At 33.9% G+C, this 17,702-nt stretch overlaps 1 protein-coding gene across 4 annotated transcripts in view; it reads right to left on the minus strand.

The window, feature by feature from the left end:
- LOC145245989 (uncharacterized) overlaps positions 1–17,702 on the minus strand; it is a 325,168-nt gene that overhangs the window by 104,715 nt on the left and 202,751 nt on the right. For all 4 annotated transcript variants that reach the window (XM_080107785.1, XM_080107786.1, XM_080107788.1 and 1 more), the window contains 3 exons: positions 13,775–13,981; positions 11,323–11,374; positions 7,637–7,776 (listed from right to left, as the gene is read on the minus strand). In XM_080107785.1, the coding sequence (XP_079963911.1) occupies positions 7,637–7,776; positions 11,323–11,374; positions 13,775–13,981 (399 nt within the window). The remainder of the gene's footprint in view (positions 1–7,636; positions 7,777–11,322; positions 11,375–13,774; positions 13,982–17,702) is intronic.

A 17,702-nucleotide genomic window follows, 5' to 3' on the forward strand; every position in this document is an offset into this window, starting at 1 on the left:
ATACTCCCCATCAGGAGTCAAAAACATTTCACAATATATATATATATATATATATATATATATATATATATATATATATATATATATATATATATACCCTCTGATGAGAAGGAAAGTATTTCTTCGAAACTCTGCGGATTAAGGACTATCCACTTATCAAGTGTTTCCTTTTCAGATTAAATATGTTTTTAACTCTTTTTCAAAGTATTTTTTAACATGTTTTATTAACTGTTTGCTCTTATTATAAGCTCTATCTCCTATTCGGTTTTATCAAGCTTTTACATCTGCCTGAGATTACTTTATGAATATTAATTCTTTAATATTTATAATATACTTTAGTTTTACTATCTTGGATCATTTTAGTAAATTTAATTGTAATTTTCATTTTATTATAAGCTCCCACTTGGTTGAGCTTTTTATTCTCTCCAGATATGTTTGCAAAGGAACACATTCCTCCGTCTGCCAAAAATATCCCTATTCCTACCCTACAAGAATATATCCACAAATTTGTTCTCGCTTTGAACACTTTCCCAAAATATATAAGATGGAAAGCTTATCACCATGACTTAAGCATTAAAAATAAACTTAAAGCGCCTATTTCCTCTGAAGACCAACCTCACCCAGAAATCTTAATGTCTTCTAAACAAATAACAGAGTTGACGAAAACGTTAACTGAGAGCTTGATCGCTCAGCAAAAAGTTCAAATTGAATTTAAAAAACAGGTGTTGATTCAGCAAAAACGTTTTGAATTACTCGTCATTCAGCAAACTACAGAGAATCATCTATTATGTGAAACTGTGTTGTCACAAAAATTTAAAGATGGCGCATCTAGATTTAAGATCACATCAAAGGGTATAGCCAACTCTCTAGCGGAGTTCAAATATGACCCAGAATGAGGTGATACGTTCTCTGCCTATTATTGTAGGTTTGAGACGATTTTTACAAAAAGATGTGAGAAATGGTCGGATAAGAAAAGAATCATACTCCAACTTCAGAAATTGGGTACGGAGGAAAACACAAAATTTACGAATTTGATTTTACCAAAGAAACCGGAAGATATTTCTTTTTCGGGAACTGTTCAAATTTTGTACTCGATATTTGGTGAAAGAGACAGCCTTTTTCATACAAGGTATAAGTGTTTGGATATGCAAAAAGAAGAAACTGATGATATTGTCACATATGCGGGTAAAGTCAACGTCCAGTGTGAACTATTTAAATTAAAAGTGTTTAAGTGTTATATATTTGTATAGGGACTGACAGCACAGGAGGACAAGGATTTAAGGTCAAGGATTTTATCGATTATGGAGCAAGATTCAGAAATTAACTTGCAAAAAGTGACAGAAGAATTTCAGAAATTGATAAATGTGAAAAGGGATACCACTAGGATAGAGGGAAAAACTACATCCCACGTCCTAATGGTAAAATAAAAAATATTTCCCAAGAACAAAGGAAAAAGTTTTGAATGTTGGAGCTGTGCAGGTTCGCACTTAAGAAAAAATTGCCCTTTTAAAGACCAATCTTGTGCCAAATGTGGTTTAGTTGGACACTGAGCCTCCCAGCGCCACACTCAACAAAATAAACAAAGACAAAAATTTGTCTAAAGTAGATGTGGTGTTGTCAAAAGAAGAAGTGAGACAAGGAGGTAAAAGAAAATTTGTCAATACCAAAATAAATGGTCGCATAGTGAAACTACTTTTGGATACAAATATTTTAATTATCGACGAAGTGACCTGGAAGAGGATTGGGTGTCCAAAACTAGAAAAAACATTTAAAATTGGCAAAAGAGTATCCGGCAAGAGATTAAAATTCATGGGAGAATTTAATTGCAGTGTATCCCTTGGATCAAAAACTTTTTCTACAAGAGTGTCAGTTGTCCCAGGTATAAATTCTTGCCTCTTCAGAATTGATTGGATCATTTTGTTTGATTTATGGGAACTACCCATAAATTCATTTTGTAACAGCGTGAGTGTAGCTAAAAAGAAAAATTCCAAACAAAATGAGGATTTTCTTACAGTCTTAAAAAGTAAATTCTCCAGGTTTTTTCTGAGGGGTTAGGTATGTGTACTAAGACCGAAGTGAATTTTAAACTAAAGCAAAATGTGAAACCTGTTTTTAAGCCAAAAAGAAACGTGCCTTTTTCTTCAAAAGAAGATAGTGAAATTGAACTGCAGAGACTGCAGGAAAATGGTGTAGTCAAAAAACTTTCAGCAAATAATGGACACAATGCTTACCAATTTAGGTTTTGCAATTGCATATTTGAATGACATTCTTGTAAAGAGTACAGGAACATAAGGAGCATATCAGAACAGTTTTCCAAAGAATTGAGGAATTTGGTTTCAAATTGAGTGTTGAAAAATGTGAATTTTTTTTAAAACAGATAAAATATCTGGGTCAAATCACTGATAGCCAAGGCAGAAAACCGGATCCTCAGAAAACAGAAGCCACTGAGAGGATGCCAGCACTCAGCAATGTTACCCAGTTACAATCTTTTTTGGGTTTAGCACAATATTATGCTATCTATATCCCCAAAATGCATAAGTTGAGAGCACCATTGAATAAATTATTAAAAAAAGGACAAAAGTGGATTTGGTCAAAGGAGTGCCAAAGTGCATTTGAAGAGATTAAGAAATGCCTGCTATCTGATTTAGCACTGGCACACTTCGATCCACAGAAGGAATTGATTGTGGCATCAGATGCAAGTGATTATGGTATAGGAGCAGTACTTCTCCATAGACTGGAAGACGGATCAACGAAGCCAATAGTTCATGCTTCCAAATCACTTTTGCCTGCAGAGAGAAACTATTCTCAAATTGAAAAAGAAAGTCTGGCAATAATTTATGCAATTAAAACATTCCATAGATTTATTCATGGCAAGATTTTTACGTTGCAGACTGACCACAAGCTGTGGTTGACTATTTTTGGATCTAAAAAAGGCAAACCCACTCATACTGCAAACAGACTTCAACAATGGAGCATAATTCTGTTGAATTATAATTTTAAAATGGAGTACATTTCATCAAAAAAATATCGGACATGCAGATGGACTATCCAGATTGATTCAAAAGTGTGCAGAACTTTTAGAGGACACAGTGATAGCTGCATTGAAAGAGGAAAAAGAACTCTCCGGACTGCTGTGCAACATGATTCGAGAGTTACCAGTGACTCTGGACGACATCAATAAGGCAGCAGAAACAGATGAATTCATTGTAAGAACGAAAAACCAGGTGCAGCTAAATGACAAGTCAAAGAAAGACTCCAAAATTTTGCCATTTTCAATTTGCTCACAGACTTTATTGTATGCAGACAGAGTCATCATACCGACCACACTGCAAAAGAGAATGTTAAAAGAATTCCATAGTGGTCATCCAGGCATGTCCAGAATGAAGGCCTTGATGCGCATATATACATATTGGCCTAATATGGACCAGAACATAAAAAAAATGGTAAGAGAGTGTTGAGGGTGTCAGCTAGCAACAAAGCCACCACCTGTACAGATACAAACGTGGCTGAAGACGGATGCACCATGGATGCGGTTACACATTGACTATGCAGGTCCGTTGAATGGACATTATTTCTTAGTGGTTGTCGACAGCTTTACAAAATGGCCAGAAGTGCTTAAGTGTAAACATCCGACATCGACTAGTACTATATATGCATTAAGACATCTCTTCAGTCGTTTTGGAGTGCCTAAAACTATTGTCAGTGACAACAGCACCCAATTTACCAGCAAAGAGTTTGAAGAATTCTGCAAGGCCCTATCCATTGAATATTTAACAACGGCAATATACCATCCAAATTGAAATGTCCTCGCAGAGAGATTTGTTAACACGTTCAAAAGATCTTTAAGGAAACACCAAGGCATGGACACTTATGAGAAGAGTCTTGAAAATTTTTTATCTGTATACAGGATCACTCCTAACCCAAACACGAATGCTAGTTTGTCACCAGCTGAACTAATGTTCGCACGGAAAATCAGATCCATATTTGACAGGATTTTATCAAATGCAACCAAGACAACAGCAATGAGAGAAAATCATTTGACAAGGTTCTACAAATCTGGTGACAAAATATTCTTCTTGAATTATAGGACTGAGAAAAGCTTTTGGGAGAAGGGGATGATTATGAAAAGAATTAGGAACATGCTATATTCGGTAAGAAGTAGTAAATTTGACTGTCGCAGGCATATGAATCAGCTAAGACCTCGACACACTGATGACTACAAACAGGCAGAAGATAATGAACTGCCCTTAAAGGTATTGTATGACTCTTTTAATATTCCTCTACTCATAGCACAACCTACTCCGAGAGTAGTATCTCCTACTTCAGGTCAGAGAGTACCAGTTTCACCATCAGCTCCACCCCCTCAAATGGTGTTGAGGAGAAAAAGTACAGGGGTGAAAAGAAAAGTTAACTGACTGAGCCCCAGACATAAAAACAAACAGTATTAAGCAAAATTCTCCAAGGAAAAATTGGCTTGGAGAAGGTGTTATGTGGAGATAGGTAACCAACCCGGAACATTCTACATAAGGAACTGAGTCACCAGATTCACTGGACTTTTTGAACAGAGACTTCTCCCTGAACATTAACACACTTTATTTGTCTCTATATAAATATGTAAATAAACTTCTCTTTCAGTATTCAAACCAGTGTATATTTATTTATTCCTTTCACGGAATACTTTATCTTTGATTGTCCGTATAATAGGCCATCTTAGGACATATCAATTTCCTCTATATGAAGGCAAGGTTAGCTGAACTCACAAATTCTTCTATCAACTCTCAAGAGTTTGCATGGAACAAGATTCATTATCAAACTGCCAAACTCTTAAGACTAATAAAGACATTTATATCACTAGACTGGATAAAGGTGCTGGTGTGATCATTCTCAACACCAATGATTACACTGGTAAAATGTTGGATATTTTGAATGATCAAAGAAAATTTTTAAAACTTGGTGACTTATCAACCAACAACAACTCAAACACTGAAGCAAAACTTCAAAAACGTTATAGAAAAAAGTTTATTAATAAAGACACCAATGACCAAGAATATATAGGCTACCTAAGATCCACAAGGATGGGGTCTCCTTAAGGCCCATCTTATCCAAGATTGTGTCACCCCAACATGAGCTGGTCAAGTGGTTGGCCAAGATACTTGATCTTGTCTTGACATAAATTTCTGGTACTTGTATTGCGAATACTTTCCGTTTCACAGCATTCATACGGGAACTGGATCTCAATTCGAAAACCAACTTTCTATGTTCGTTTGATGTCACTAACTTATTTACAAATGTTCCCCTCGATGAAACCATTCAGGCATGTGCTGATATGCTTTATCACAGCACTTTAACCCTTCCTGATTTTCCAGAGAACATTTTTCTGGAACAATGCGAGTTGGGAATAATTTTCCCTTTAACCAATTTGGTACCCCCATATGGGGAGCGGCATATATATTGTGTTTCATCATCTACGACTCATCAGAGTGGTTAAATCTAGTGAGACATATCGCAATTTACGTAGATGTTATTTGTTTTTGCAATACGTTTTGAATGAATTCAATTAATTTAGGAAAGTGCAGGAAAGTACCAAATTGGTTAAAGGGAAAATTATTCCCAACTCGCATTCAGGTAAAAATACACTTTCCTAAATAATTGAATTCATTCAAAACGTATCATAAAAACAAATAACATCTACATAAATTGCGATATATCTGAACAGTCATGCGAGGTGGACGAGTGGTAAAAGTTTAGGCTTCTTACCATGAGGTCCTGATTTTGAATCTCATTAGATTCAGCCACTCTGATGAAACATGTCAGTGGGTAATTATATTTTAAAAACAATATATATATATATATATATATATATATATATATATATATATATATATATTCATATTCAAAGTTAAAGGTATTCAGGAGATAAACCCATAAATTAAAACAAGCTTGGACATCCCCTTTCCCCACATCCCCTTTCCCCACATCTCCTTCTATTTTTAAGTCTAAAATGCCACTTAATATCACCCCTCCCACTTCAAGCTAGTAATTGAATAGTTTATTTTTTATAAATAAAAAAATACATTTCACTTTTTTTCATTTAAGAACCAGATGCTTTGAATAGCAGATAAACTTTATTTCTATTGCCTGACGAGGAACTTTTGGTTTTTTGATAAACCAATTGTTCCAAAAAATTAGCATGTTCAGTGTAGTGAGTATGTAATATTTGTCTATATAAATAAAAATATTATATATATATATGAGGTGCTTTAAATAAGTTTCTAGACTTTTTCATATCAGCACTTTTATTGACAGTATACACATGAAACTCTAGTCCCTTTAAAGTAATCTCCTCTGGCTGTAATGCACTTGTTGTACCATTCCAACAACTTCTGGAAGGCTCCATGGAAGTCATCTTGTCACAGCCTCTCTCATTTCCTCAATTGTCTCATAATGACAGCCTTTAAGGTTTGCGCAGAGGCTGTTCTTGGCCGGACAGGAGCGGAAAACAAATTAATCAGTTCTGGTCAATGTGGGGACAACCCTTCATATCAGACAATTACTAATTTTGGACCCTGCCAGAGTACCCCCTTAGGGGAGCTGGTTTTTCCTCCCCACACTAAAAAATGGCCTTGTGCCTAATTTGCTCAGTGGGGAAGCAAATAAATAAACAGCCTCTAAGGTTTTCTTTGGGCTTAGGGAATAACCAAAAGTCACAGAGAACAAGGTCTGGACTATAGGGAGGGTTAGGGTTAGGGTTAGGGTGAGGAACTGTTTTGATGCCCATCTTGATCAAATTGTTTGTGACACGGATGGAGTTGTGGATTGGTGCATTTTCTGCATTTTCAGTTTCTCGCAAATAATTGTATGTACACTGACATCAAATTGTGCACTTATTGTTTCTATAGGCACAACAGTTATCCATGAAATTCTATATTTGGCCAATCAACTCTGTTGATCTGACTTTCTTTACTCCTCCCACACTTCTCACAGACTCCCTGCCTTCCTTGAATCTCTTATGCCACTCATAAACTTTGCTCAATTCGTGCAAGATAGTCCAAAAGCAAGCTGAAGCATTCCATGTATTTCTGTGGCATTTTGTTTTCAAGTTTAAAACAGAATTTTATTCATACTGTTCTTCAAAAGTGTCCTCACGCCAAGATTGCAATTTTGAAATTCACCAGCTGTGATAATCGAGCTTTAGTAGGGTGTATTCCCATTTCTGCTGTAGCTGTTCATTTGAACCTGAAATCATAAAAATTGGTCAGTCATCTCATAAATGTATAGCAATAACATATTGAATTTTCAGGAGTCTACGACAATTTTAAATGCTTGTACAAAAAAATCTGGAAATTTATTGAAGGCAGCTTGTATATATATATATATATATACACAATAGAAAATTAGATTTCAGTAACCAAGTCGTTATTCACCTTTCAAAATCTCCAAATATTGGATTTTCCTTAAGTGCAACTCTTCAGAAGAAAAGTTTTTAAAAATGCATATACAGGATGCACTGTATGTAATTTTAAAACTAGGTATAGAATATTGGTTCTGTACGACAAAAGTTGAATCAGAAAACAGAATTATTGCATAAAGATAGAAACATAAAGATAGAAAAATCTGTTTCTCTGTTCATACCAACCTTTTTAAACTCATTCTGAAGACTCTTCAATACTAATTCCAGGTTCTTAGGCTTATTTGAATAGTTCACAAAAAGAATCCACCTAAGAGTTTTGGAGTGAGGCATCTTCCGCAATTTTTTTTCTCTATTGGCTGAAAAATCTGCAAAAGAAATACAGTAACAAAAATAATAGAAATAATAACAAAAACAATCATAACAAAAAATATGTACTTTGAAGTGTTCATATTAACTCCAATGTTAGCTTATATACCAATTACTTGCAGTTGCCTCTGCAGAGATGACATTTTCATAAGCAACATTTTTTATACAAGTGGAACATAAAAACATGAAAAAAAAGTAAAAAATTGATCATTTGTAGATTGCTATGTCATTTGGCTGAATTTCAAATAAAGTGTATGAATAATTTTTAAACCAACCAAATTCACATTAGATTTGATATTTAAAAATGTGATCAGCATTTTTTTTTTCATTTTCATTGTTGTTATCGGTATATTTTTTTATATTTCTTCACAAAACCAAATTTAACATACAAAATTTTATAGATGTATAAGAAATATTGATTTCTTTATTAGTCTTACATTGTGGCATAATGAATAAGGGAGATTTTAAGCTCCCTTATTCATTATGCCACATCTTAAGCTCCCCACATTTTGGATCCTTGTATCAGACTTGTAGTTGCAGGAAGGCAAGCACAATCATGCAAGTGTGAATATCTAAATGTCAGCCACCTTGCAAACTTGGAACTGATTGATGGACGACAGATGCATTCTGAAATTGTTTATAATAATCAGGTGCAAAAAGGACAAAGGTTAAACCTGCATGCTGACATCCTGTTTTGTTAAACAACGACAATATTTTAGTGTCTTTGTTTTTTAACATATATGCATGTCTCTCTCTTTCTTTTGTCCTTCTCTTTTTCTTATTACTTTCTGTCTCTCTTGCAGAAAGAAAAGAATTGTATTGTATTGAACATTTTTGCTCTGAGTGTCAACTGGGACAGATGTAAACAGTTTGAGTCTGGCAATGGACAGATCGAGAATGGATCTCAAATTTAACGTGCTCCTTTTAATGTTAAAATAAAATACATTTCTATTTTTTTATAAAAAAAACGTGTTGATTGCTATTTTATACAAGCATTCAAGTAACAGCAAAACAGTTTGCTATCATGAATGCCAACAACAAAAATTCTGCCTTTAATGACGGCAAGAAGACCCAGAGATAAGATCCACTGCAAATATAGCCATCATTAATACAACCCTTAATGTAACAAGTTTTCATATTGTCTATGTGTATAGCATTTATTCTCCTGAGGAGCTGGTTACCATGCCAGGATGTCACAACAGTTCTAGAAACATCCCCATGACAGACCAAGTAACTTTACCTAGCAAATAATCGTGTTTGCAACATTACATTATTTCTTGATTTCTTACACAAAAGAGAAAGAACTGAAAACCCGACTGATGCATACAAGTAATACACCAAAATATGCACACATCTTTTCATGCATATTTAGAGATGTGAGATGCACTTCTACATATTATTATTATCATTATTATTATTATTAGTAGTAGTAGTAGTAGTAGTAGTAGTAGTAGTAATTGAAGACGTAGCACGGAAGGAAAAATAAAACCATGGTTTAATAAAACAATGAAAACGTTTATTTCAGTTGCAGAAAGTTGGACAGTGTCTGAATGAAGAAAAGGAAGAGCTGAAAGGTCTTTAGGCTGTCGAAGTCAGCCAGCAGTCATCTTCAGGCAAAGATTGTCAATGGATAGAAATATGAGAGAGAGAGAAAGAAGAGAGGTCTGCTTCCAGGGTTCTTGAGACTGAATAAGTTCTTTGCGCCCTGCAAATATTTTGAGGCCAAGGACATTGATTTGGGAGTGAAAATGAGTTTTAGGACTGCTACAGGTTTACTAATATTGATAGTGTCACATCAAATTGGTAATGCTTACATTGTTTCCCAATTTATCTTTGACTTTTATAAAGAAAGATACGTTTTTACTATGAGATCATTAGGTCACCACTTTTTGCAAAGAAGCTCTATCCATAGAAATTTTGTCTGACGCTAGGCACATGAAGAAATGGAGAAAGGAAAGTCTTTTTGGTTGTAGTAGCAATATGAGTTCTACAAGGAGAAACTAATGATTAGAGCTCAGTTGAGACTTTCCATGGAAATGATGTTAGAGTAGAGAAAGACTAGCAAAATATCTTCTGTGAGAAAGGGTCTGTATGGAGAAGAAGAGATAATCCTCCACAAGATTTTTTAGTATTTTATATTTTGTCAAGACAGAAAAAAGTGCTTTGTGTGGTACCCCCCCCCTCCCCAGATCTGGCAGAAATATTCTTAACATGTATATATTATATAGGTAGAGGGTTATATCAGGTACTTTCTGGAGTGGTAGAATGACACAAGCATTTTTTCAGTAACCTCAACAACAGACAATTTTAGATCTGAAGTGAAAGTTGGTCCTATGAGCTTATCAAAATAAGGAACATTCAAGAAGAGAGACATCCAGTTCAACTGGAGCAAAACAGGGATCCAAGCATTAGTGGTGAAAAAAGAGAAGCTTGATTTTAGAAGTGTTAAAAGTAACAAACCACTATTTTTACACTAATCTACATGCTCCAATGTAAGGAAACTGAGAGATCTGGATGACCAGTGTTCTTAAAAATGCTGCCATAGTTTTGTTATCTGCATAGATTTCAACAAATAATCTCAAAACAGGATTTGGTTGATCATTAGTGCAAATAGGAAGAGTGTTGGTATGTTGCCATTGATTCTGTGCTTCTGACCTTTGTCCTTCAACAATTACTTTTATAAATCTAAGGATTCAATGATTACTAGATATTCAATAGTTAGCAAGTTTGTGAAGCAGCCCATTGTGCAAGACCCTATAAAAGGCCTTTGATATATCAAACAAAGAGATTCACCGATCTTATGTGATATTACAGTTAGCTCATTAGCAGTTGATCTTACAGGGTGAAATTCATATTGCTTATCAATAAGTAGATTTTTTTTTCTGAAATTTAGTTTACTTGCAAAAATTAGTTGTTTGAAAATAATGGTAATGCTTCATATTCGTTGCTACTGATTTCTGGCCATGATATATATAGAGGACAAAGTTGCCAATCTTGTAGCAAGTGAAGTCACCCTCTATTTAAGTAGAGGACTAGAGAGATTAGATGCATGGTCCCCTTAGCTAAGAAATGAGTACATAAAATTCACCAGAGTTATGTTTACAACCGATGCACATTTATTTACAGAATAGATACAAGTGTAATATTAAACAGTTCAATGCCGAAGATGTATCAGTAAACATACTTGTGTGATTATCTCGGGAGTTTTTTGTGGGAGTGTTTTGCAGGGGTGCAAAACAGGAGAGTAGTTTCGACGCATCAGCATGTTCCGAAGTCCAAGGGAGAAAAAGAGGGCGAGTGATCTCAAGCAAATAGGGAAATGAGATGTTAATGCTGCCGTCCAGCAAAGAATGACATTGCCAGAGTTAAAGGGCGATAATTAGGTTTACCTTAATGTTACAAGTTTGTGTTCGTGTGTTTGTTTGTATGTGGAACTCGGTTCCCATATAAATTTTGACAAACAGATAGACATAACAAAATAACCTAACATATTTTGCCATTTTATACATTAAGAAACAATGGTCAAAAGAGACATGTCCACTTACTTGACGGAACATTTGCAGTGCCAAACTCTTTTGAAAAATATTCTTGTACATCCTGGAAAATAAAGATTAAAAGATTTAAAGAAAATATTTGATGAAACAAAATAAAAATGTCAAATAAAAGAGGCTATACTTTTAAGACTATAATCTACATGAAACATCAAATTAACAATAAATAATAAAATCTACTATCTGTCTCTCCTTTTTGTTACAATTGAAAACAAAACCTGCATTTTACTTTATTTTATTGCTAAATTTAAAATTGAAAGAGATTAATATTGTTGAGTCTGTGTTTAAGCTAAGCATCCATAAACAATAAAAATGCTATTTTACTTTATTTCATTTTATTTATAACTTGAAAATTAAAAAAAATATAAAAAATAAAATAAAAAAAATATAAATAAAAGACAGTGACATACACAAGCCCTCAGATAATGTATAAAACTCAATATCTGTGCGATGTTTGTGTGTTCCCTTTAGAAAGAAAAATTAGAGAATCTACATAAAATCTGAAAGTGTAAAAGACAACAAAGTGAAATCTTTAAGTACACTCCTCTGGCCTGTGAAGTGTGTAGATGTTAGTGTTGTCTGCATAGATGTTTACAAATGATCTAAGAATGTGAAGGCATAACCCTCTTAAAACTTAAAATATATCTTACTTTTCTGAAATTCAAATCATTAGGATATATTAAGTTGTCTTTAATGCTAATACATAGTTATAGCAAAATAAAATGTTTGGTACTATTAAAATAATTTCTAACTGTTATCATAATGTCTACTCATTTATTTTATTCTTATGTTTGAATTCATGTTTGAAAACATGAGTCATAACTCATAAACCTATAACAGACAAAAAGTTATAATTATTTTGTTTAGGTAATGTTTAAAGCTCTATTTATAAGTAAGTTGAAATAGCTCAGTCAGTAAATTATAAGACTGAAACTCAAGGATTCAGTTTTAATTTTTAGTCATGTCATGCGCTTTATTTGTTGGAAGTTGGGTCTGCGCCAGGAGGGGAGGGCTGTGGTTTTCAAAGCTTTGGAAATCCAAGTGATTCAGTACGTAAAAGACATCTCATGTGTTTAGATAGCTTATTGTCGTAGCAGTTTTCAGTTTTTGTTCTCCAGAATTATGGTGTGATTGAGATGATGGAACATATAAGTTGATGACAGAAATATGAGGATGGTAACACCCGGGGGAGAGGGATGTATCAGAAAAATCTGGTGGACGAGTGAATCGTCAAAAGGTCTAGTAACACCCGGGGGAGAGGGATGTATCAGAAAAATCTGGTGGACGAGTGAATCGTCAAAAGGTCTAGTAACACCCGGGGGAGAGGGATGTATCAGAAAAATCTGGTGGACGAGTGAATCGTCAAAAGGTCTAGTAACACCCGGGGGAGAGGGATGTATCAGAAAAATCTGGTGGACGAGTGAATCGTCAAAAGGTCTAGTAACACCCGGGGGAGAGGGATGTATCAGAAAAATCTGGTGGACGAGTGAATCATCAAAAGGTCTAGTAACACCCGGGGGAGAGGGATGTATCAGAAAAATCTGGTGGACGAGTGAATCGTCAAAAGGTCAGATGATTTAGGGCCTCGATGGTTATAGGTATAGAGTTTCTTTGACTACAAGTAAAGAGTTGATGAGAAGGGAGTTTCTTGTATTCTATTTAAGCCATCGTAGTTACCAACATGATGCGAGACAAAAGCAGATGGGTTCTCGCTAAGGTAAAGTGCTGACAGTAATGAGTATGGTTGTCAGAGTCAAATGATTCAGCATTAAATGTAACAACATTTGGGTTTGCAAATCGAATTAGTTTGCCAGCCTCCAAATAGTCCTTGATCTGAGTTATTTCAAGACAGTTCAATCCATTCAGTACCAGCAAGCACCAAATAATGTTGACCAGCACATAAAAGCAGTAGAAGAAAGCATCAACCAACTTCAGAAGTCGAAGCTTTACAATATTTTTTTAAGTTAACAATAAAACAAGTTATTTTAGTTGACATCGATAAGAGCTATAAAGTCTGGCACATGTCAGAAGCTTGAAAGAGAAGGAAAGCTTGAAGTATCCATTTCTATTTCTGACAAGTTACAAAAAAAACCTTCTCCAATTAACTGTTTATGTATTTACTTATTTATCACTAATTTTACTTATTTACTGTTGAGTATGAGAATAAATGATATTTGTTGTTCTTTTGAGTGTTTTTTTTTTTTTATCTACTCAAACAATTATTCTGGAACAACATGAAAATTGTTTTGATACAACACTTTCAGAACTGGAAGAGTATTTGTTTTCAAGTTCCACATAAAAATTGTAACCAACATTTATTGCCAGCTAGTTGTTGTTGTCTCAGTCTTACTCCATAGACTAAAGCATCTCTAGAATTTTATTTTCTATATAGACTAAATATTGAATTCAAAATTTTTCAGTTCATTATAGATTTTCAAATACTTACTGATTGTCCTGGAAATAAAACAATACTGATTTCTAATCCACAATTGGGATGTTTCTTTTTGAAAGTCTCAATACTTTCTTTCATTTCCTTTGCTACCTCATTCGGTGGATAACGTAAATTTCCTGTGCCTAAAGCAGGAAAAGCAATTGATGAAAACTTACATTGAACTGCTTTATCAAGACAGTTAGAAACAAATGTCGAAACAACCTAAAGGAAACAGAAAATAAAGAAAAATAATTAATTTTTATGAAAATTCAGATTCATGATTTATATAAAACATCTAAACATTATCCAATGAAAATATATTAGTAATGGGACGATTTCAAAATTTTTCCCAATTCCGATACAATTACTGATCCAGTTATAAATTCCCAATTCAAATACAATTACCAATTCTATTCTCAGTTCCAATTCCGAAACAATTAACAATTATGTTTTAAATTCCATTCTACGAAAAGTGTTGATTCTGTTTTAAAATTCTCATTCCTAAATAATCACTGATTCTGTTCTAAATTTCTGATTCTGATACAATTGATGATTCTCTTTTAAATTCCCAGTAGCAATGCAATTATCAATTCTTTTTAAATCTTTAAATATTAATTATATATATTTTACTTTTATTTTACTTTTCAAATTACTCTAAAACCCAGTTAATTTTTTACAAACGCAAAAAATAAACTTGGATGATGATTTATATAAATTATATGAGTAGATCTTTCTAAATATTTTTTCAAATGTTTTCCTTGTAATTAATTGAAAATAGATTTATTTCTCTTTTAAAACAAAGCTGATTGGTTGACAAAATGCGATTGAAATTTTTCATAAACAATTAAAAAGAGTCAATAATTGATATGCAAAATAAGAAGACAGTGTAAGAAAAGAATAATTAAGAAAGTACACTTCTTATGTTAAGAATTTAACATAAGAAGTGTGCTTTCTTAATTATTTCCTAACTAGATTCCTAAATAATAATGTTAATATTTAGAAAACCATTCTTAACGTAAGGAGAAAGGATGAGGGGCAAGTTTTACTGCAAAAAGAAAAATACAGATGATGATGATGATGATGATGACGATGACGATGGCAACGACTTTGTAATAACCCTCCAACAATGAGATTCTACTTAGTATTCAGAATTAGGAATTAGTTTTGTATATAAATTTAATGTAAAATGCTCATCACTTGTGGGGCATTTTAATTGTTAAGAACCTTCACTAAAATTTTTTACCACCAACTCTAAGTCTGACTGGTAAAGTTATAAAACCATGTGTATTTGCTTAAAAACGTAGATCACCCTCCCCCGCCGCCTCAAATGCATAGAATTTTCAAAAAGTTTGATTTTGAAACTATAAACAATTCTCCAAAATATGCCATAAAAAATTTAAACAGTAAAAGATTTGACTCTCGTCTCGTAATTAAACGTCTTCATAACATGATTATTTTAACTCTCAAATAGTCCACCTCTCAACATGGTCGCATTAACTTTACTTTTCTTGCCAAAATAACTGTAATAACTGTAAAGGAAGAAATTGACATTTGTGTTATTAACCTTGATGTATTCTCTTTGTAATTCGTCCTTTTTACCGCAGCTACTCGTCTCATATCCACATTATATTTTAAAACCAGAATAATTATAAATAATCGTTTTGCTTTTTTTCAGGGTATTCACAAAAAATAGTCATATTTTATAAGGAAAAGTGATTTAGCTGAGGGTATCGAGCTAACAATAATAATAACAACGATAATATTGTTATTAATAATGCTTATATAGTATACTAGCATGGGTGCCCGGCATTGCCCGGGTGTTTGTAGGTGTGTGTTTGAAAAAAAAAAAAAAAGTGGTAGTAGGCAGGGAGGCTCGAACCCATGGCATGAAGGCAGAAAAGAAAGTGAAATAAATCCTGGCACCTTACCGCTACACCACAGGAAGTGAAAAGCGTTCAAATTTAGTGATGTCAATCAAAAAGTTGATTTGCAAAAATGGATAATTAAGCGAATGAGTTCACAGAAATCACCAGCTGGCTTTATACATTTTATTTATTTGTTTCCCCATGATGTTGGGGAAAACCAGCTCCCCCAAAAAGGGGGAACTCTAATGAATAGCAATTGTCTGATATGAAGGGTTTCCCCCACATTGATCAAAGTTAATTGTCTTCAAGAATTCTCGACCTGGAAGGCCAGGCATATGCGTTTGCTTCGATCAGTTTCACTTTATTTATATGAGAAAGACAAACAAACACTGGAAACTCAATCAAAATAAAGATAGAGACAACATCTGTTTTCGAATCTGACTTATTATAATCTAAGGAGTATAAGGAAACTTCTCCAAAATAGTAACTTTGTCGAGAAGTCCTGCAAAAAAGCCCTTCTTGAACATACACAAATGCGTGCGCACATTTTTCCTTTTATATAATAGACTAGCTGGGCTACCTGGCGTTGCTCGGGACCGTATAAACAATGAGAAAATTGAATTTGATTTTGAATATTTTTGTTATTCTTAGGAGTGAGGAATTTTTAATGTCTATGTATCATTTACTATTTCGAGCAAAAGAATATTTTACTTAGCTAGGACGGGTATTAGACGTATGAAATAATTGTATCTTACCGAGGGTAGATAATTTACAGCATGTATATGAAATAATTTTACCTTTGCAAGGACGGTGAATATGCAACACATATTTAAAATAATTTTACCTTTGCAAGGACAGTGAATATACAACATATATTTAAAATAATTTTACCTACTCTAAGACGGGTAATTTAAATAGATATATTAAACAATTTCACATAATTTTGGACCCCAAAACGGACATTACTCTCTCAAACCCAACCCCCAAAATAAAAAATTAAAATTAACCCAACCCTCAAAAGAGAACTGAAACTTAACATAATCATGCTTCTTTCTACCCACCTGTCCAACCCTCACATCATGCCCGGATGATAACATAAAAAAATCAAATAAATAGAGATCCTCCCCCCACCATAGAAACTGGCCTAGTAAACTTTCATAGTAAACCAACAATATACATGCATTAATCTAATTTTGAGATCGTAAACTGTTTTAGCCATATCTGGAATCGACTTCACAAATAAAGTAATTTTGAGATAGAAAATTGTTTAAGCCATTTCTGGTACAAACTTTATCTTTTACCACCCTCATTTAATCCAGAGTGATGGTGATTATTCTCACTCAATACAGGGCAATGCCAGGAATTCTGCTAATAGATATTTCCATCAATATCCTTTAATCCTGAGCGACGCCAGGGATATTGCTAGTATATTTTCTCACCTATCTCATTCAATCTTGAGCAATGCCGGGTATTCTGCTAGTGTATATGTGCAGCCATCTTATACAATCCCGAGTGATGCCAAGTATTTGTCTATTCTGTATTTGTACCTATCTTATTCAATCCCAGGCAATGCCAGGTATTCTGTCAGTATTTATTTGAACCTGCCTCATAAAATCTCGGGCGATGCCTGGTATTCTGCTTCTATACACTTCCACCTACCTCATTCAATCCAGAGCAATGCAGGGTATTCTCCTAATATATATTTCCACGTATTTCATTCAATCCCAAGCGATGCCGGATATTTTGCTAGTATATATTCTAACCTACATTATTCACTCCAGGGCAATGCCGGGTATTCTACTAGTATATATCTCCATCAATCTCCTTAAATCCTGGGCAACGCAAGAAATTCTGCTAGTATATATTTCAATCAATCTCATTCAATCTCAGACAACGCCATGTATTCTGCTAGTATATACTTGCATCTATCTCATTCAATTGCAGGCGCCTGTGTATTCTGTTAGCATTCATTTGCATGTATCTCGTGCAATCCTGGGTTACTCCAGGTATTCTGCTAGTATATATTTGTGTTTATCTCGTTTAATTTTTCATGATTTAACCTACATTATCACCCCACT

The sequence above is a fragment of the Euprymna scolopes genome, chromosome 23 (assembly GCF_053919585.1).
Source record: "Euprymna scolopes isolate OS-2025 chromosome 23, ASM5391958v1, whole genome shotgun sequence".
NCBI classification, from domain to species: domain Eukaryota; kingdom Metazoa; phylum Mollusca; class Cephalopoda; order Sepiida; family Sepiolidae; genus Euprymna; species Euprymna scolopes.